The sequence below is a fragment of the Triticum urartu genome, chromosome 5 (assembly GCF_003073215.2).
Source record: "Triticum urartu cultivar G1812 chromosome 5, Tu2.1, whole genome shotgun sequence".
Taxonomy (NCBI): Eukaryota; Viridiplantae; Streptophyta; class Magnoliopsida; order Poales; family Poaceae; genus Triticum; species Triticum urartu.
Window position 1 is genome coordinate 609,815,679 of NC_053026.1, and position 22,698 is coordinate 609,838,376.

Sequence of the window (22,698 nt, forward strand, 5' to 3'; positions counted from 1 at the left end):
AGGAAGACAGCCTGCGGCACGACGAGTTGTGCGGAGTTGACATCGGTCACCACTGCCATGAGCAGCCCCTGATCATGTTCGTCGCCGCCATCGCGGATGAGGTTAGCCTGTTCCTTCTTCCCTTGTTCCTTTTGCTTCTCCAGCCATGACCAGCAGTCCTTTTCCCAGTGTCCGGTCTTGCCACAATGGTGGCATTTACCCTTCTTCTTGCCGCTGGAGTTTCCCGATCCTCCCATGCCGCCGCTGCCCGGTGCAGGTCTGCCACCGCCGCCACCGTGAGGTTTGGCCTTGCCCGGCGACTTGTTCTTGCCGCCGCTGCTACCGGACGATGAACCGCCGCTACCGCCCAGCTTCTCCCGGGCCAGCCACTCCTCATGAGTGAGCAGGAGGCGCCCGGCGGTCTGCGTGCCGTTGTCGAGGTCGTAGTGATCCTCACATGCAGAGAAGCGGCCGACAAGCTCCTCGATGGACATGGTTTTCAGATCAAGCAAGGACTCGATCGCCATGGCCACTGGGCGGTACCGACGCGGCACCACTCGGAGAAATTTATGGACTGCCTTGTGGTCGGTGACGGGGTCGCTGTACAACTCCAGATCGGCGACGAGGGCGGCGAGCCGCAGCCCGAAGTCCTCGACGGACTCCCCATCTCTGAAACGGAGATCCTCGAACTCCCGCCGGCGCACCTGCGCCTTGGCTTCACAAGCACGCTCACTGCCCATCCGCATCGTCTTGATGGTCTCCCACGCCGTCTTCGCCGTGTCCTTTGCGGCAGCACACGCAGCATCTTGGGCGGAACGCCGGTGAGAATGATCTGCAGTATGCGCCGGTCGTCGTTCTCGTCGGCGGCGTCGTCGGTCACCGCGGACTAGACACGGGCGACCTGCAACTTGACTTGCATCACAAGCGCCCACTCCTGGAAGTTCGTGCGCGTGAGCATCATGGACGCCCCCGACTCCTCTCGCACCACACGCTCCACCACGCGGTGCTCGCCGCCGCTGCTGCCGGTGAGGCGCGCGAGCTGCGCCTTGGATGAAGGCGTCTTCAGCGGCGACTTCGTGCCACTCTTGTTCTTCTTCTCCTCCTCGCTATCTGACATGGTACGCCGCGGATCAAACACCGCCGGCCACCAGAGAGTGGATCGAACACCACGGCTCTGATGCCAATTGTCGTTGCCGGACTTAGTGAGAGCGATCAGATGAGGTCGAGCGAGAGAGACGGAGGTAGACGAACGAGAGAGAGAGGTTTGTGCTGCCTAACTGTCGCAGCGTTTTCCGTCTCGTTCATTCCTTTTATCTGAATACAAAACGAGCTGACTTTCTCTCCCAGCCTGGCCACTATGATCCGCACAACGCGCGAGGTCCCGTGATTGCGTTCACAGCCAAGGCCCACGACCAGGAGAGAGTTCAGGTAACAGAAAAGGAGATCGCCCGCTAACTGCGTCTCCACGATCTACGTGATCGTCATGCATGCATGGGTCACATCCGACCCTGCTGCACATTATTTTAAACGCAAAACTAAAACAAAGCAGTCTAGCCTATCTGGTGTGAGCTTAACTGAGCTAACAATCTCATCAGCTTGAGAGGTCGTGGGATAGTCCGTATCCTGGTAGCCATGACTAACACTCATATTATGTCTAAGGAGAAAGATGATGTAGGACATTTCTTTTCCACGGATGTGATCGTTAAACTCAATGGATATGCTTTCACGTTCAGGAGGGAACCGGCACACTTCATATAGACCCAGAATTTGTCCCGTTTATTTGGAGGTGAAAAGGTGATGATGCGGATGATGATAACACTGGAAAGGAGAAGGATGATGACATGGATACCTCCGAGCATGCTGCTCTCTCCTCCAACCTGCAGTCATCTAGTTCGGCTAATGCTAAGGATGTTCACATGACTCAACACTCAAGTGCAACAGCGTGGGCTAGCGAGCGTTGTTTCACCCACTGAACAGAGGGCCGACCCGGCCTGTGGTCTTGGCGGTGACTCATCCTTCCTTGCTGCCACTATTGTCCGCAGGTATTGTGACCTCCCACGCTGCTAATGGTGAGCTTGCAAGCAGCCTCAGATGCTCGGGTGCACACACCAACGTTGGTGTTCTGCATGGTAATGCATGCATGTACGGATTGACGCTGGGTCAGCTTGCTCCTTCGGGTGCAGAGCCAGTGAAGGCGGGATCAGCTAGGGCCCCTTCGGCCTTTATGCCGAGGCAGATGGTGTCGGCCCTGACTGGTCACACGGTGACTGCGTCGGCCACCAGGCCGACCCCCGACTTGGCAGACTCCGCGGCCACCACGACCGCGGACATTTCGGACAACTCGGTAACTGCTACCACTGAAGTAGCGGTTTTCTCGGCGACCGCGGATCCTTCGTCGACGACTACCACGGACATTGCGGTCCCTCGGCGCCCGCGACCGCGGACATGGTGGATCCCTTGGCGGCCACGGCGGCACACTCGATGTCCGCGACTCCTTCTTCACCGACAGTGGCGTCTTCACGCATGACTCCATCTAAGACTATCGGGGAGGGGATTGCTACTCCACCCTCATCCCCTCCTCTGGCAGCGAATCTTGTGCGACTACCTTCATCGGGTGTGACACCTACCCGCCGAAGTAATCGGCATAAGGTTGCCGACGACGGGAGGATGAACCCTGATGAGAACTCTTTGGCCAAGGCTATGCGGCGTAAAGAAGCGCATAATCTAGACAGCCAAGGTATTATGTTGTCACCCAAATCCTTTTTATCTTTATCTGCTACAACCATCGTTTCTAAGTTGAATAATGTTGGTGTTAGTCTAGGAAGTAATGAGAAGGATATTTCTATTTCGGCAAACGCTTTGAGACATTTGGAATACGACCGTTTAAATGTTACTCCACGAGTTCCTGGCAAGTCTTTTGTCTCACATCTAGATGAGGAGGAGCTGCATGCCACATCAGATGGTCAGCTACTCTCTCATTTAGTTGGACAGGTTTCGGATGTGGGCCTAGATGAACCCGGACTTAGTTCATTGATTGAGCTTACAGCTTCCGGACATAAATCAAAGGCCTCCCATTCAAAAAAGGCCGCAAACCCTCAAAGAGGGCGAAGTTTTCTAAATCTCCTATTGATTCCTCATGAATGGCATGTTCTTTAATAGTAGAGGTCTTGGTGACTTGGCTAAACTTCTATTCATTGCAGAATGTAATAGGGAATACAATTTAGACTTTTTGGCTATCTTTGAAACTAGGAGACGTGATTTCTCAGTAAGTCTGCTTAACCGTCTTTTTGGCGGGATAGACTTCACTTGGATTTCACGAGCGCCTAGAGGTCGTTCTGGGGGCATTTTACTTGACGTAAACACGGGGACTATGGATGTTTTGGCTAGTTCGAATGGTGAGTTTCATATTAAACTCCATATTTGCAACAAGGCCGACAACTTCACATGGACTCTCGTCGCATGTATGGTGCAGCCCAGGATGAGTTGAAGGCCGAGTTCCTCCGTGAATTGGTTAATCTGGTGAAAGATAATCCATATCCCATTCTTATTGGTGGTGATTTCAATTTGCTTCGATTTCCAAACGAGAAAAGTCATGGCAGGTTTGATGACCATTGGCCTTTCCTTTTCAACGTTGCCATCGACGGTCTAGATCTGCGAGAGGTTTCCATGATTGGAAAACAGTTCACTTGGGCGAACAGTCTTCCGAAACCGACATATGAGAAACTAGATCGCTTTTTAATGGATACCGACTGGGAATCTAAATTTTCTATGGTGCCTATTCATGCTCTACCTCGTATCGAGGCTATATCAGACCACACACCCATTCTCCTAACTACGGGCTTGCCACGACCACAACATAGACGCAAGTTCAAGTTTGAACTTGGGTGGTTGCTTCGGGATGGCTTCCATGACATGGTCAAGGAAGTGTGGGAGAAACCGATGGTCGGGCCTACTCCAGTTCACAAATGGAATAACAAAATGCGTGAATTACATAAATTCCTTGGTGGTTGGGCTAGGCATATGGTGGGTATCCTCAGAAAGGAGAAGCTTAGCCTTTCATCTATCATTGATGAATTAGAAGCTTTGGCAGAGGTTAGACATCTATCTGAGCATGAAATCGAGATCAAGAGTCATTCGAATGCACAGATAGCTAGCATGCTGCGTGAAGAGGAACTCAAATGGTATCGACATTCTAACTCTCAGTTTATCCTGAAACGTGACACGGATACTAGATATTTCCATGGAGTCGCCAATGGCAGACACCGGCAGAAAATTATTCATTCCCTACAACAAGACGAGGGCATAATTGAGGGGCATGAGCAACTTAAATCTTATATCACTAATTATTATAAAAATTTGTTCGAAGCCCCAGTGGAAGAAAACTTCTCGATGGATGACTCCCAAACAAATGACATCCCCTATGTCTCTGATGAGGAAAACAGTCTTCTAATAGCCCCATACTCTGAGGAGGAAGTTAGAAAGGCGGTTTTTCTAATAGCCCCATACCCCAGATGTTTTCCCGCTGAGTTCTATCAGCATTTTTGGAAAGTCATCAAACCGGATCTCCTACTTTTGTTTAGCGACTTACATGCTGGCCAACTAGAATTGTTTCACTTAAACTTGGTGAGATTATTTTATTACCCAAGGTTAATGAGGCTGAAAGGATACAACAATATAGACCTATTTGCGTCCTTAATGTTAGTTTTAAAATATTCACGAAGGTTGCGACTATTAGGCTAAATTTGGTTGCTGAACATGTGGTTCGTCCTTCACAGACAACTTTTATGCAAGGCAGACACATCCTTGATGGTGTTGTCATCCTTCATGAACCAGTCCATGAATTACACCGAAAAAAGTTGAATGGGGTGGTTCTCAAAATAGTCTTTGAAAAGGCTTATGACAAAGTCAAGTGGCCCTTTCTTCAACAGACTCTCAGAATGAAAGGATTTTCTACAGAGTGGCGCGCTATGATCCATAGCTTCGTTTCTAGAGGTAGTGTTGCCATTAAGGTTAATGATGACATTGGACACTATTTCCAAACGAAGAAGGGTTTGCGACAAGGTGACTCGGTATCGCCCATGCTATTCAATATAATGGTGGATATGCTTGCGATCATGATTGAGCATGCCAAGGTTGATGGCCAAATTGAAGGGGTAGTAAATCATCTAGTTGATGGTGGTCTCTCTATACTTCAATATGCCGATGATACGATTCTCTTCATGGATCATGTCCTCGAGAAAACAAGAAATCTGAAACTAATTCTATCAGCATTTGAGCAACTCTCGGGTGTTAAGATCAATTCTCATAAAAGTGAATTGTTTTGCTTTGGCGAGGCTCAAGACGAGGCCCACCTGTACGCTGAACTGTTTGGATACGGGTTGGGCCAGTTTGCGGTCACATATTTGGGGATACCGATACATTATTGGAGACTCACAAATGCTGAATGGAAACACGCCGAGGAAAGACTGCAAAAAAGACTTAGTAGTTGGAAAGGTAAACTATTGTCTCTGGGTGGAAGATTGGTCATCATAAATTCAGTACTTAGTAATATGGTACTGTATATGATTTCCTTCTTCCAATTGTCGAAAGGAGTTTTACATAGATTGGATTATTTTCAATCAAGATTCTTTTGGCAAGGAGATAGCGAGAGAAAGAAATATCGAATGGCCAAATGGAGTGTGGTTTGCCATCCCAAAGACCAAGGCGGGTTGGGTATTCATGACCTTGAGGTTAAGAATAGGGCCCTCCTTGGCAAATGGTTGTTTAAATTTCTGATGAAAGAAGGTGTATGGCAAACCCTCCTAAGGAGGAAATATGTGAGCTCCAAGGCGGCATCCCAAGTATAATGGAAGCCTATGGATTCCCACTTTTGGGCGGGTCTAATGGCTACGAAGAAATATTTCTTCTGCTATGGATCCTTCTCGATTAAGAACGGCTCGGAAATTAGATTCTGGGAGGACAGATGGCTAGGAAATGCCACACACTGGGAACAATATGCGGCTCTATACAACATTGTGCGCCACAAGGGTGATACTATCGCCACGGTAATGGAATTATTTCCGCCAAATGTGATGTTCAGAAGAGATTTAATTGGACCCAGGCTCCAATCGTGGAACATCCTGCTCCAGCGGTTGTCCACGTTGCACTTGTCACATGGGTCTGATGTATTTTGATGGAACCTTCATGGGAATGGAAAATTTTCAGTGGATTCTATGTATAGAGCGTTAATCCAGTCTGATGCGCCAGTTGATAATAATAAGAAGATCTGAAAGATGAAGATACCTCTTAAGAATAAAATCTTTGCATGGTATCTTCGTCGCGGTGTCATTCTTACTAAAGATAACTTTATTAAGAGGTATTGGCATGGAAGTCCGCAATGTGTCTTTTGTCACCATGATGAGACAATAAAACAATTATTCTTCCAATGCAAATCGGCTCGTTCTATATGGTCAGTCATCTAAATAGTTTCTGGCTTGTATCCTCCATGTAGTGTTGCTAATGTATTTGGCAACTGGTTACACGGGATTGATCACAAGTTTAGAACTTTTCTCGGGGTGGAAGCGCTTGCCGTTATTTGGTCGCTTCGGCTATGTAGAAATGATAAGGTTTTTAACGATGAAAGTACTTCCCTATGCAGGTTATCTACATATGTACTGGGACTCTTCGTTTATGGCCCTCTCTACAAGCCGTGGAGAATCGAGACCTGTTTATGAAGGTGTGTACACGATTGGAGGCTATGGCGAGGGATACTTTTGCCCAGCATGGGTGGCAGCATGATCTTAGGATTGACCCCCCTCCGCCTTAGCCGTTATACGGACTCTTCATGTTTTTGTATTTCGCCTTTTATTTTTCATTTGTGTGAGAAGACATTTTTTTGGCTATATGCATCTTAGTAATGCAAAGGCCGGGTGTAATGCCTAAATCTTTTAAATAATAAAGCGTCCCTTTTCAAAAACATGGATGATTTGAGTTTTAACTCAAACAGCAAAAATTTCACGCGCACATCCTCGCCTAATAGCGGCGGGGGTCGTGGGCGCCTCGATTCCCGACCCAGAAGCTGCCACATGTCCCACTTTCCCTGTGTCGCGAAGCTGACAGGAATCGTCGGATTGAAAGATCAACGGTTGAAGATTGGTTCCGCGGATTCACCTGCGATTATAAATTGGAAAAGATGGGGTTAAAATCCGGATCCCCTTTCACTTTGATCGAGCTCCTCGCCATCTTCTTCATTTCGTTCAATTGCCTTTGCCCGCCCGCTCACCATGGGCGAGGACAAGACCTCGGCACTGGAGAAGAAGAAAAGAGTGAGGAAGGGCTTGTCCGCCAGTTTCGCGCCGCCGCCCAGCTGGAATCAGGGGGATTGGCTTCCCTCGGGAGTGACGGAGAAGGAATTGATCGAACTTGTCACCAACGGCCTCATCCCAAAGCGCGGATGGCGGCTCCTAGAGTCTCGCGAATTTGAGCCCGTGCCCCACTCCAACAAAAGGATACTCCTCATTTCCCATATAGATAGAGGCTTTTCCATGCCCCCCATCAATTTTTTCGTGGGTTCTTGAACTATTTTGGAGCGCAACTCCACTGTCTTCCTCCCAATGCCATGGTGTATCTGTCTTTCATACATTTCTCTTTGCGAGAATTTCATGGGATGCCAGCCACATTGGGGCCTTTTTAAGCACATCTTCTCTTGCCGCCCTTAAAACATCAAGAGATCCTCATCCAGAGTAGCAGTAAGACGAAGATTGTTCATTTGTGTGGTGGGCTAGGTGTCCAAGTCAAGAATGCTAGTACGTTCCCCACCACAAAGTTCCCTAATACTATCAAGTTTTGGCAAAGCACTTGGTTTTATTGCAATGATATCCCTACTGCCGATTCTTCACTCGACTTCCCAGTATATACGTCCGAGAGAGTTGAACCTCCCCCACCGAATTCCCTTGGAGTCTCCAAAGCAGAGAAAACCTAAGTAGAAAACCTGATGTCTGGCTGGTCGGAAGAGAGCCGGTCTGGACAGAATCGATCTGTTGGAAGCTTTTATAAGTCGGCGCATCCTCGTTTTGTTGGTGTGCTTATCACCGCAAAGGGCATGTGATTTTATGTCTCACGGCCACACCGCCACCGCGGCCTGAGTTCTACCTCTCGCACGTAGGCACATCGCCACTATTTCTTTTCCTAGGTGCCCACGCGGTGAGATGGAGGGGTCGGCATGCACCTTGCGGATCCCGCATATTGACATGTCAATTGAGTTTTAGCTTAAAGAATGGCGAATCTAGCTGCATAGCATGCATAGAAATTAGAAAGAAAAAAGATACAGTATTAAGAGGAGATGAGAAGTATGCCCAAAAGGATAAAAATTAATTGATGGCAGTCTAATGTGCATTGCATGTGAATGCTTACTAGTGGATGCAAAAGAGAAAGAAAATAAAAGGTAAGAAGAGATCTCCAACAAACAAACTATGCAAGATCATTTCTTTGGTGCCAAGGTGAGTGCATGTGATTTGGTTGGATCTTGTAGAATGCTAAGATGGGATTTGTACATCTTGTCTGGCAAGTTAACTTACCGTTATAGTATGATTAGGATCAAAACGGAGGAAACAGGGTTGCCTCTTTTCGAGGTCAGAATGATGGTCGACGGCTCATCAATTATGAAGAATAAAATCATTACTGATGATGAAAACTTGGAGAAAGAGATAAGTTAACGTTGCATCTGAATAGAAAACCACTCAAGCCAGCAGAACGAGATTTTATGATAAGTATATGAAATTGCGCATCATCAGAAGATGAAACCACATATAAACTCAAGCCAGCAGCACCGCATTTTTCTTTTTCCGAACACACGTCCATTCATTCAAGGCTTTGATAATTTTTGGGTGAAGGCTACAACAATCAGTAGCCTCCTTAATTACACAAGATTGCCACCAAACAGAAGCAACTAAAATCATCACAGATGATTTGCTTTCTATTAAGATAAGACTGGCACACAAACTAAACTGAACTCATCCCTAATATAAATAAAAATGGAGCTAAACTACCAAAGATTCAACCCGGACGGACGTTACGAGACGAGCTAGTTGGTGTCCTTGCTGATGAGCTCAAGGGCGGTGGCAGTGGTGGGCAGCGCCGGGATGGCTCCCTTCTTGGTGGTGCAGATGGCCCCGCAAGCGTTGGAGAACTGGAGCACCTCCCTCAGCTTGGCCTCATTCTGACCAATCAAAAAGAAAACAACATCATTAGCAACTACTCACAAGTCATAATGGAATTGAATTCAATCAGCTGATAATAATTTAGTTTCTTACGTAGAAGATGGAGCCGTCCTTGGCGACGTTGAGTAGGAGGGATCCAACAAAGGCATCGCCGGCGCCGGTGGTGTCGACGGTGTTAACGGAGTACCCTGGCAGGGAGCCCTTGAAGTCTTTGGTGAAGTACCTACATCCCTTCTCGCCGTCGGTGACGACCAGCAGCTTGAGGCCGTCGAACCAGAGCGAGAGGACGTTCTTCTCGTCGTGGGCGTCGCCCTGCGTGAGGAAGGCCACCTCCTCGTCACTCACCTTGATGAAGTCGGCCTCCTTCCAAATGCTCATGATGCCGTCACGTGCGGCCTGGGCGGAGGGCCAGAGCGGGAGGCGCACGTTGGGGTCGTAGGAACAGAGGATGCCGGCTGACTTGGCGGCGCGCATGGCGGCGATGTGTGCGGAGCGGCAGGGCTCAGTGATGAGCGAGATGGAGCCGTAGTGGAAGATGCGAGCTCGGCGGATGAGGTCCAGGTTGAGCTCGGCTTCGGTGAGGAGCATGTCAGCCGACGGGTTGCGGTAGAACATGAACTCACGCTCGCCGTTGGACTTGAGGGTGACAAAGGCCAGGGCCGTGCGCAAGTGCTGGTCGAAGAGGCAGCCCTCCACGTTCACGCTGTTCTGCTTCAGGATGTCCACCAGCATGTGTCCGAACTCGTCGTCGCCAAACTGAAAGGAAAACATCATCATCCGATTACAATTCATATGCGATAAGGGTGTGTATTATTGATTGCACCGACCATATATGAATATAAACAAATCTAGATGCGAAATAACTACTGTAGGTCTCAATTAACTTGTATTATTGACTGCACCGACCATATGAATATAAATAAATCTTTACAAAAATAATGAATTGTTCTTTGAAAAAATAAGGTAAAAAGGTTTGCTCTTGTGTTAAGAGTGGATTAGTGTTAGATTTGGACTGATCAATGACCTGAGATGAAGGTAATAATAGTCTAAGAGACTAAGTATTCAAGACCGAAAAGAACGTTGCAGAGCATGCAATGATATAACTGAGTGACGAAATCGATCAGCGATTTGACACTACTAACGAAGAAGAATCAGTAATCCTAAGCAAGTCAACACCCGATTCTCATCGTCTAATAAGGATCAGACGGACAGCGGCGGCCCACCTATGGCGACACCAGTCTTCGGCATGATCCCACGTATGGAGACACCAGTCTTCGGCATGATCAGATCAGAGCCAACCAAACAACGGATCTAATGCGCGCGGCTGTATGCATGGCAATAAACGCAAGGACCGGGAGAATCATCATGCGCTGCTTGGAGATGGCACATGCGACGTTGGCGGGCGCACCCCCGGGTGCCTTGACGAAGCCTCCCGACTCAGCGAGCGAGATGCCGGCCATGTCCGGCACGAAATCGATCAGCATCTCGCCAAAGGAGACGACGAGGCCTGGCGCCGTTGCGGCAGCCACAGGAGCATCACCGAGAGGCGCCATTAAAACTTGCTAAACAAACTGAACACAAGAGGTGCAGAAGAAATCGATCGAGCCGGGAGGATAGGTGCTGTTTGTTGGATTGGAAGTTGGGAGCCGAGAGGGGCCACTTATAAAGGGGCTGCGGGAGGTTTGGCTTGGCCGAAGGGCCGATTACCTTGTTGGTAAAGAGTTATCATCGTACTACTAGTAGTTATCGATCTTATGCTACCCCTGTTACAATCCGCTAGTAATCAGTTCCGGCTTGGATAACTCCTCTCTCTCTCTCTCTCTTTTTTGCGTGAGGAAGGGCAGCCATGAGTAATTGTTCGGTTCCTGATGGATTTTGCTTGACTATATATATATAATAATTATTACTATGTCCTTTAGACTAGCCGACCAATATGATATTACCTTCTCATCTGACGGTTGAATCCATTTTTATGTTCACATGTATCTTGCATTCTTGCAATTCAGCACATGTTTTGAAGCTTAGAGCATCACCAATAGGTGCCCCAAAGTAGGACTCAAAAAATGACGTGATGTAAAATATACATCACGAAATACGTGTTTTTTAGGGCACCGAAAGTGTCCAACTCCAATAGGTGATGTAAAATTGGGCACCATATAGGGCACGAGTTCTCCAACAGCTGCCCTGCCTCAAGTGATGTATATTTTTGTTCTACAAAAATCGGCGCCGCTGCGTAAATGGATTGACCGGACCAGCGGCGGCTCAATCAGCGCTCCGGCGGACGTCGAGAAGGCTAGGGGTAACGGTATGGTCGACTTGATGTCAAGGGAGGAACAGGTGGAGGCGGTGGAGGGCCGGGAAAGAGCGGCTTCCTAGACCATCGACGGCCAAAATGAAGCGACAGGGCCCTCCAGCGGCCGTCGTGATGGCCGGGGCGGCGATGGCTGGGAACGACGAGCTTGAGCCGACGGAGAGGCACCCGCGCCGACGGAAAGCTGGTAGATTGGGGGGAACCGGCAGCCACCGGTAGTGCGCAGGGTGGCGGCGGGGTCACGGCGTGGTCCGGGGAGGTCTGGGTACCGGCAGCATAGTGGCGGTGGCGATGGCGAAGATGGCTTCCGGCCGCAGGCCGGAAGGTACGGGGCAATTGTTACCTGCGCGCGCCGGCGTGTGGCTTTTACATCACCATCCCAGGTGATTTATGTTTGCATCACCGGAGGCAAATTTTACATCGTGCCCTACAATTTTTTTGTCCAAATTTACATCACGGGCAGTTGTTGGAGAGACTTTTTTGGCATCAGGTGATGTAAAAGTTATGTAATTATTGGTTTGCATCACCTATTAGAGATGCTCTTGCTTTTGTAGTTCATTACCTAAGAATCTAACAACATTTTCTCGTCAAAATATGTTGCAAACTTTCTTGTTGGACAAGCTGAATATGTAATAGTTAGGTAATTATTGGTTTGCATCACCTGTTGGAGATGCTCTTACTTCTGTAGTTCATTACCTAAGAATCTAGCAACATTTTCTCGTCGAAATATGTTGCAAACTTTCTTGTTGGACAAGCTGAATCTGAAGTACATATCCCTAATTAAATTTGAATTTCAAGCAGATACGGTAGTTGAAATATTTCCTCAAGAATTATAATACTGGTATGGGCTTCTCCCAAGGTCAAATTTTTGCCTTGGTTGGCCACCCAAAATAGGATTCGGACCGCTGACAGATTGGCCAAGCGTGGTTGTCCTAATTGTGGTATTTGCCCTCTATGCAAACTGGTGCATGAATCCGGCCCTGACCTTTTCCACAAAATGCCGCTTCACCATTCGCCAGTAGAATTTGGTGAATGATTGGCTACACTTGCTGAGCTTTGACACTTCTGACTGGTACCTTGAGAGACCGTCAATGACTGGTGGGTCAAGAGGACCAACAACAACACACCCAACATGAAGGCAATGTCATCTCTTACCATGCTCATGCTCATGAGTTGTAACAAGCGGAATGCCCACGTCTTCCATCACAAAAGTGCACCAACGTCGGTCTTGCTCAACAACATCAATACCGAGGCCAAGCTTTGGATTGTCGCGGGCGCGAAAAAAATGGGAACCATTGTAGCGGGAGAGGATTCACTTTGTACTGGGGTCTTCTAACACATTACTCTATTCTCTTCTTAATTAATATATGAGGAAATCTTTTACCTCTGTTTCAAAAATAAAATAAAAATATTGGTCTTTCTGTAACCCGTAAAGTGAAATGTTGTGGCTAACACACTTATTGGAAGGCATATTGTTATATCATCTTGTTTCGACAAGAATAGCCACTACACAGCGAGGATATTGTCCATCTTATTCTAGAAATTGTTCTATATGGACTCTTCATGTTTCCGTCACTAGTGCAAAAATGCCTACTAGTGGCATTTGAAAAATGTTGTTAGTGGTGCAAATCCATCATGCCACTAATATCATGCCAACGATAACATGTACTAGTGGCGTGGGTTACTAGTAGTGTGCCTTAGGTTCAGCACGCCACTAGTATGTTACTGAGGAAATATTTCAACCATCATATCGGCCTAAAAATAGAAGTGGAAACAAGCTAGACTTGAAGACTCAACAAGGGAGCAAGTTCTACATTATTCAAACCAATCTAATTGTGGATTGTCTCCTAGAAGCACTTAATGCATTTGAGCTAGACATAATTATTTGATGATGTTCACCGGCAAACTTGGATCATAATTATTGTTAGGTACAATAGTGAGCATCAAAGAGAATACACATTTAAATCTAACCCACCTCATATGCATAGGAATTTTATATGCAAATATTTCACCGAAGCAAGTAGAAACTAACATACAAAGGCAAAACAAGTGCAACTTTAAAAAATCATCATGAAGAGAAGAAAATAGATACTATTGAGATATCTATAACCATTCGTCCCTCTCTCATAATAATTTTCATTAGAATCATGAACAAAATCTATAATATATCTATCACATAAATCATTCTTTTCAATCCACATGTATAAATCTTGCTACTCTCCACATAAGTAAAAGCCTTCTCATTGATAATAGTGGGAGAAATTCAAAAAAATAACTATCATGTGACACTTTAACTTTATAAACCATTTGCACATTAGAAGTGTAGTATTCGTTGGGAAGTACTTCTCTTCATAACTATGACAAGTTTCATAAGGATGATTATCACTATACTTTACAAAAATAGGTGTCATCATAATAATCATCATATTTAGTAACTTTATTCTGGCTAAAAAGACCAAAAGTCCATTTATGTGCATGTATTTATCTTTACATACAAAGACGTATATTGATAAACTTCGTACAGATATACTACACATCTATTATACATGTAAAAAATTAATTAAAAATGTGTCATAAAAATTAACATTTTCAAACTTGAAAAAAGTGGGCTCGTAGTGCTGGTGCTCCAAAGCGACGCTCCACTATAGATACATGTTCTATTCTCTTATAATTGTTGAGATAGCTTAGCCATGCTATTTGATATGGTTAGGACATTTCCAAGGGGAAAGCTCAAATAGTGACCCCCCCCTCTATTTGACCATCCACGGATACCCGACCGACACCCGATCACCTAATGTGACCACCTATTTACGTGCCCTCCCCTCCCCCTCTTTTTTCATCAAGTCAAATTTCATCAGTTTCATCATGAAAAATCCATGGTCTGCCATTCTTCACTCACTCCTAGTTCCTAGGGAACTCTAACTAGACAGAGAACAAAATATCCTCAATAGCGCGAAAATCCACTTCCTATGCAAGATTCGAGGAATCCATGCCAGTCACATAAAGGTCCATGACTAGAGGTCCTCTCTGTGTGCAACCTAGCGAGTGCCGTGAATTGGGCGTCCTCCTGCAACTCATCAAAATCTTCTTCCAATATGATATCCCCTCCTCGTCATTTCGAAGGCTAAGTAATCTTAGCTTGTCCTTCATCCCATTTGTCTAGGTCTTGCTTTCCTCATCACATTATGCCATCTTCTTCGCATGTTCGTGTTGGCTACCTCGAGTCGCTCATCCATCAACTATTGGTCCCCTCATAGATCCCTTTCTGAGCACCAATCACGTAGCAGTTCGTGATTGGAAAAAATTATATATGAACAATTGAACTTTGCATCTACATGTATGTATACATATTTATAGATGGTCATGTGGGATATCTCTATATATAAGAGTGAAAACTAAAAGCAACTGAGGTTACAGAAACGGGTACAGAGGATGATTCAGTCGTCGAGCGGGAGAAGAAAAAGAAGAGACCTACTCCACAAAATTCTAGTACTACAGTAGTGGCTACGAGTTAGCCCTGCCAGAGCCATAGAATGCTATGAGTTGGAACTATCGAGGGTTTGGGAACCCAATGACAGTTCGAGAGCTTCGCAAGATTGTGAAGCAAGAAGGCCCGGCCCTTCTCTTTGTCGTGGAAACAAAGATTAGGGGGGGGGGGGGAGAGTTGAAAGTTTGCAAGATCAGTTGGGCTTTGCATGTAGTTTTGCTGTTGATAGCGATGGCATCAATCGAGGAATTGCTTTGTTCTGGAGTGATGAAATACATGTGGAACTCAAGAACTATAGCCAAGCACACATTGATGTCACGATCAGGAGGAAGCACTATGACCAGCCTCCTTGGCAGTTTATTAGTTTTTACGGGGAACCAAGAGCAGAGAACGGACACCATACCTGGGAATTCCTTCATATTTTGTTTGCAAAAAGGCATGATGGGTGGCTATGTATGGGTGATTTCAATGAGATCCTGTTTGCAGAAGAACATTTCAGCATGCACACAAGACCGGCATGGCAGATGCACGCTTTCCGTGACACTATCGACCTTTGCTCTCTTCAAGATCTAGGTTGGAGAGGAGTTCCGTTTACCTAGGATAACAAGCAACAAGGCGAAGCAAATGTAAAAACTCGACTTGATCGAGCACTAGCAAGCCATCTTTTCTTGGAATTCTTTGAATTTTCTAGTGTAAAACATATTAGTTCTACAGCCTCGGATCACTGTTATGTTTTGGCTGAATTAAGAACTGTTGCATCAACTGCTTGGCCTCGCGTCCAAAGATCATTTCGTTATGAGAACGTGTGGCAGACTCATCCCGATTATGACACGGTGGTCAAAAACATGTGGTAGAGCGGGTCTGGCCGGATGGGTCTCGAGGGTGTTATGTTTGCTCTGGAAATAGTGCAGAAAAATCTCGGTTCATGGGGTTAACGCAAGTTCGGCAACATGACAAAGAAGGTCAGTAAATTGCTGGCCAGATTAGAAAGATTATGTGTAGCATCAGTTGGGTGTGGCCCGACGGATGAGAAACTTTTTATCTCCGCTCAATTAGAGGAGGCACTTAGGCAAGAGGAAATATGGATGAAGCAACGCTCTTGAGTGCTTTGGCTGCAGGCGGGTGATCGGAATACGTTCTTTTTTCAAGCACAAGCAACGATGCAGTGGCAACGGGACAACATGATTACCTCCCTTCAGCTAGATGATGGTACAACCAGTACAAACCCCGACGAACTGAAAGCGGAAGTACTCGATTTTGACCACAACTTGTATTAGTCGCAAGGTTTCAATGAGATGCAGGAACTGTTGTAGTATGTCCACCGTCGATTTTCTCACACCATGAATGACACTTTGGCAACAGACTGCTCGAGGGAGGAGATAAAAACAACCCTGTTCCAGGCGGCGTCGTCCAAGGCTCCAGGAGTCAACGGTTTCACCATGAGTTTTTTCTAACAACACTGGGAAACCATGGGAGAGGATATAACATCAGCCATTTTGGATTTTTCTCAGTGGAGGTGAACTACCTGCTGGTTTGAATGATATATATGTTGGGGAACGTAGCATGAAATTTCAAAAAAAATCCTACGATCACGCAAGATCTATCTAGGAGATGCATAACAACGAGAAGGGGAGTGTGTGTCCACGTACCCTCATAGACCAAAAGCGGAAGCGTTTGTTAACGCGGTTGATGTAGTCGAACTTCTTCTCGTTCTGACCGATCAAGCACCGAACGTACGGCACCTCCGAGTTCTGCACACGTTCAGCTCGATGACGTCCCTCGGACTCTTGATCCAGCAAAGTGTCGAGGGAGAGTTTCGTCAGCACGACAGCGTGGTGACGGTGATGGTGAAGTGATCCGCGTAGGGCTTCGCCTAAGCACTTGTAGCGACCAGACCTCAAACGGTCCAATCTCTGTGCTCCGGTGTCATCCCTGGATCAGTAATGCTGACACCACACAGTACTTTAAGGATTTATAATAAAATAGCAATCACACATTTATTACATCGAGTGTCTCAAAAGAGAACTTATTGCAATAAATATGGCTTAAGGCCATCTAATAACGAAAACAGCGGAAGGCTTGGAAGATAAGTGAATCCATCAACTCCAAAGGCATCACTGAGTATAGAACCACGACCTAAAAGCATCTTACTCGTCGTCTGAAAAGTCTGCAACATGAACGTTGCTGCCTGAAAACGGGTCAGCACATGGAATATGCTGGCAATGTAACACATAGAGAGCAATGAAGGAATAAGACTATACTACATGCATATTTAGCTGGTGGAAAACTCTATCGTTACAGTTTTGCGTAAAGCCAATTTTTCCCTACTGCAAAGGAATAAATTTTATTTAACTATCATGGTGGTTGTTAAACATTGAGAGTGTAGACACCCTCTCAATCCCAATTAAACATCATCATTAAAAACCCAACAAATTAATTAGAGTAACATGATGAGATTCACATGATAATCCAAGTACTAGATACTCAAGTTGTCCATAACCGGGGACACGGCTAACCATGATTAGTTTATAAACTCTGCAGAGGTTTGCGCACTTTTCCCCACAAGACTCGATCTCCTCCGTTGGGATTCTCGCACTACAAGATGTTTGAGAAACGGATGACAGAGACATAGTCTTTCAGAAGCGCTAGCACCTTATGAACGGGTAGACCGTACCAACCTACATCCCCTACATCTACTAGTCTACCACTATAAGAGTTCGCACGACTTAGTCAACTATGCAGAGCCCATAGTAGCTTGTGGCAGCACACGGAAGTTTCTAGTATGAATAATATCATGATCCCTTTGAGCCTCGGTGGCGGTCCAAAGGAAAAAACAGGCAATCGCTGGAATACCCAGGTTCCTCAATCCACCCAGATGTGTACTTAAGTTGCCACCTTAGATAAACCATTAATTTAACAAACTCACATCTATCATGGATTTCACTCACCCAATCCACGTCTACTAGCATAGCATGGCAATAAGCAAACGTAGAAGTACTCCCAAAGGTTTGATAATAAAACAGGTAATAGGTACTACCTCATCTACTTCCCAAACCCACAATTTAATTAGATCCTAATCATGCAATGTGTGAGGATTGATCTAATGCAATAAAAACTGGGTAAAAGGAAGTATGATCAAAGTGTTACTTGCCTTCCTGATGGTCCGCAAAACCTAGCGATTCGAAGTAGCAACTGGCGCACTCCGGGTACTCTATCACAAACAAAAAAGTATACAATAAGTACTCAACTAATGCACAGGTAAAACTCAAATAAGAGAACTAACCAGAAAGTTCAACTTAAGAACTCCGGTTGGCAAAAAGAATCAAATCGAACGAAGCAACGAAAAAGAAACGGCAAAAGTAACAAACTTCGTTTTCTAATCTGGATCTAGGTCAAATTTTACAGAGGAAAAAACTTGTTTGAGTTGGTTAAACGAAAATAGGGTTTCGAGACGAAACTCCAGGCGCTTGAATTGCCTGATTCCGACAAACGAGCGAAAAGTTATACTAGAACAAAAATTGGATCAGGAATCGCGATCAGAAAAATCGCGGATTTAATCCGAGAAAAAGAAAAACGACGAACAGATTAATGAACGAACGTTCGTTATTTGGACCTAAACGATGAACGCGTTCGTTAAGACGAACGAACGAGCGAACGCTCGCTAAATAAATAAACCGGAAAAACCGATCTATTTAAAAAAACAAAAGTTAGGTTTTTTTTAAAAACCGGATCGGTTTTTCTCAGAAAACCGGGCGGCGGCTACCTCGACTCGGGCTCCGGCGAGGTCCGGTGGGGTTCCGGGCGGCGTGGGGTGGCGGGGCGGCGGCTCCTGGCGGCGGCGGTGCAAGGCGACGAGGCGTGCGGCGGCTTGCGGCGGCGTGGGCGGTGTGGGTACGGCGGCGGTGGCTCGGGGCTCCAGGGGGGCCCCGGGGTGGTATTTAAGGAGGGGGGAGGCTGACTTGGGACGGGGTCGGCGGCGACAAGGCGGCTCCGGCTCGGTCTCCCTCCCGAGTCCGGCGGTCGCACGGCGAGGAGGCGGCGGCTTGGGCCGGCCTGGCTCGGCTGGGCCCTTGGCCCAGTCCGGCGCGGTTTTTTTTAATAAAAATAATAATTCGCCGAAAATAAGAAAAATTCTAGAAAAATAAGTAAAAAATCTAAAATTGCCAAAACAAATTTTCACCGTCTAAATAAAATATTTAGGACTGGATGAACATTTTCTTGACCCTAAATGCAATTTTTGAAAACGTGCAATTTTCCCTAAATTCAAATAAAATAGCAAATAAAAACAAAATAAAAATATTATTTGATTTTTTATTAAATCCTCAATATTTCTTTATTTTGGGAAAGTCATTTTATTCCCTCTCGCATATTTGGATGATAGAAATAATTGAAGATAAAATAAATAAAATCAAATGATCCTATTTTCAAAATTTGAGAAAACTCAAATATGAAAATAATGAAATCCCCAACTCTCTCCGAGGTCCTTGAGTTGCGTAGAATTTCTAGGGTCAAACAAAATGCAAATAAATATGATATACAATGATGATCTAGTGTATAACATTCCAAATTGAAAATTTGGGATGTTACAAACCTACCTCCCTTAAGATGAATCTCGCCCTCGAGATTCGGGTTAGCTAGAAAATCGGTGATGGTGGTCCTTCAATAGATCTTCCTCTCGTTCCCAGGTGGCTTCATCCTCCGTGTGGTGGCTCCACTGAACTTTGCAAAACTTGATAACCTTGATGCGGGTGACTCGGCTGGCATACTCAAGAATCTTAACTGGTTTCTCCTCATAGGTCAAATCACTGTCCAACTGAATCGCTTCCAGCGGCACTGTATCTCTCAGCGCTATATCAGCCATCTCTGCGTGGCACTTCTTCAACTGGGAAACGTGGAACACGTCTTGAACTCCTGACAATCCTTCGGGCAATTCCAACTTGTAGGCTACTTCTCCCATACCCTCCAAAACTTTGCATGGTCCTACAAAACGTGGCGCTAACTTTCCCTTAACTCCAAAACGCTTAACTCCTCGAAGTGGAGATACTCGAAGATAAACTCGGTCTCCGACTTCGTAAACTGTCTTCTTGCGTTTAGAATCTGCATAGCTCTTCTGCCTGGATTGGGCTACCTTGAGCCTATCGCGAACCAATTTTACTTTTTGTTCAAACTCCTTAATCAAATCTGGTCCAAACAGCTGGCGGTCTCCAACTTCATCCCACGACAATGGGGTCCTGCACCTCCTTCCGTACAAGGCTTCGAAAGGGGCCATCTTCAAACTGGATTGATAACTGTTGTTGTAAGAGAACTCTGCGTATGGCAAATTCTCGTCCCAACTAGATCCGTAATCTAGCGCACAAGCTCTCAGCATATCCTCCAAAATCTGATTGACTCTCTCGGTCTGTCCATCTGTCTGTGGATGGAAAGCTGTACTGAACTCTAGCCTGGTACCCAAGGTTTCGTGCAACTGATTCCATAACTTTGAGGTAAACTGGGTTCCTCTATCTGATACAATGCTCCTTGGAACTCCATGCAGACATACGATCCTGGTCATGTATATCTTTGCTAACTTGGCACTGGTATAGGTAGTCTTCACTGGAATGAAATGAGCTACCTTTGTCAAACGATCGACTACAACCCAAATCGAGTCATAGCCTGAATGAGTTCTGGGCAATCCTGTAATAAAATCCATGCCTAGCTTATCCCACTTCCATTCGGGTATTGGCAATGGTTGTAGCAATCCGGCCGGCTTCTGATGCTCTGCCTTTACTCTCTGACATACATCACAAACTGCTACATACTCCGCAATATCCTTCTTCATTCCGGTCCACCAGAAAATATCCTTCAAATCCAAATACATCTTGGTATTTCCTGGGTGAATCGAATATGGTGAATCATGGGCCTCTTGCAGAATCAACTTCCTGATCTACGGGTCTTGCTCATCCTCACGAAATCCTTTAGCTTTTCCTTTGCTCATTTTCTCCTTAATAGAAGCAATGTCCTTGTCAGTCTTTTGAGCTTCTCTGATCTTATCCATCAAAGTAGACTGAATCTCCAAGGCTGCTACATAGCCTCTCGGAACTACCTCTAAACATAGCTCACGAAGATTTTCGGCTAACTCCCTTGGTAAATCTCCCGTCATTAAAGTGTTGACATGGCTTTTACGGCTCAATGCGTCAGCTACTACGTTAGCCTTTCCGGGGTGATAATGCAATCTCATATCATAATCCTTGATGAGCTCCAACCATCTCCTTTGCCTAAGATTCAACTCCTTCAGCGTGAAGATATACTTCAAACTCTTGTGATCCGTGTACACCTCACAATGGTTTCCAATGAGAAAATGTCTCCAAGTCTTCAATGCATGCACTACGACTGCTAACTCCAAATCATGCGTAGCATAATTCAACTCATGAGGCTTAAGCTATCATGAGGCATAGAAAACAACCCTTCCTTCCTGCATAAGCACTGCTCCAAGTCCTCGACGTGAAGCGTTGCAATACACCTCATAATCCTTGGTCTGATCTGGAAAAATCAACACTGGTGATGTAACCAAGCGTTTCTTCAACTCCTGGAAACTGGACTCACATTCCTCGCTCCATATGAACTTGGTATCCTTCTTCAATAACTCCGTCATAGGCTTTGCAATCTTCAAGAAATTTTCAATAAATCTCCGGTAGTATCCTGCGAGTCCAAGAAAACTCCGGATCTCTCCAACTGTTGTTGGCGCTTCCCAATTTGTCACAGTGTCAACCTTGGTGGGATCTACTGCTATACCTTCTCCGGATATAACGTGTTCGAGAAATCCAACTTCCTTCAACCAAAACTCACATTTGCTAAACTTGGCATACAACTGATGTTCTCTGAGCTTACCAAGTACCAAACGCAAATGCTCCTTATGCTCCTCTTCATTCTTCGAGTAAACCAGGATATCATCAATGAACACTATGACAAACTTATCCAAAAACTCCATAAACACCTTGTTCATCATGTTCATAAAATAGGCAGGTGCATTAGTCAGACCAAATGGCATAACCGTATACTCGTACAGCCCATACCTGGTGGTAAAAGCTGTCTTAGGTATATCTTGTTCTCGAATCTTCAACTGATGGTATCCTGATCACAGATCGATCTTGGAAAATACCTTAGCTCCTTGCAATCGATCAAACGGATCATTGATCATTGGTAGTGGGTACTTGTTCCTGATGGTTACTTCATTCAATCCTCGATGATCAACAACCATCCTTAACGATCCATCCTTCTTCTCCACTAGAAGTACTGCCGATCCCCAAGGCGGAGAACTTGGGAAAATATAACCTTTATCCAATAACTCCTTAATCTACTTCTTAATCTCCTCCAAATCCTTTGCGGGCATCCTGTATGGTCTTTTAGATATTGGCCCTATGCCTGGCAAAAGCTCAATCAAAAAATCAATATCTCTATCTGGTGGCATGCCTGGTAACTCCTCTGGAAATACATCAGGGAAATCCTTTACTACTGGTACTTCCTCCTACACAACTCCTGTTAATGAATTTACTTGAGTCCTTTTTGGCACATGCCGGGATACATACTTGATCCTTCTCCCTTCTGGGGTGGTAAGCAAAATTGACTTACTGGCACATTCAATGTTCCCTTCATACTTCAATAACCAATCCATGCCTAATATCACATCCAATCCTTGAGATTCCAATACTATTAGGTCTGAGGCAGATACATAGTTACCAATCCTT

At 45.6% G+C, this 22,698-nt stretch overlaps 1 protein-coding gene across 1 annotated transcript; it reads right to left on the bottom strand.

Annotated features, from left to right (window-relative positions):
- Positions 1–9,040: 9,040 nt before the first annotated feature.
- Positions 9,041–10,729, bottom strand: LOC125506294 (fructokinase-2-like). Its single transcript, XM_048671145.1, has 3 exons — positions 10,529–10,729; positions 9,270–9,932; positions 9,041–9,175 (listed from the first exon to the last, which is right to left on the bottom strand). The coding sequence occupies exons 1-3, from the start codon at positions 10,727–10,729 to the stop codon at positions 9,041–9,043; spliced, it is 999 nt and encodes a 332-aa protein (XP_048527102.1).
- Between the last annotated feature and the right edge of the window lie 11,969 nt (positions 10,730–22,698).

Excerpts from the sequence above, each read along its gene's own strand:
- LOC125506294 (XM_048671145.1), bottom strand. The coding sequence starts at position 10,729 with ATGGCGCCTCTCGGTGATGCTCCTGTGGCTGCCGCAACGGCGCCAGGC. Across the intron at positions 9,933-10,528 it reads AGCGCATGATGATTCTCCCG|TTTGGCGACGACGAGTTCGG; the intron begins GTCCTTGCGTTT and ends TTTTCCTTTCAG. Across the intron at positions 9,176-9,269 it reads AGGACGGCTCCATCTTCTAC|AATGAGGCCAAGCTGAGGGA; the intron begins GTAAGAAACTAA and ends TTGATTGGTCAG.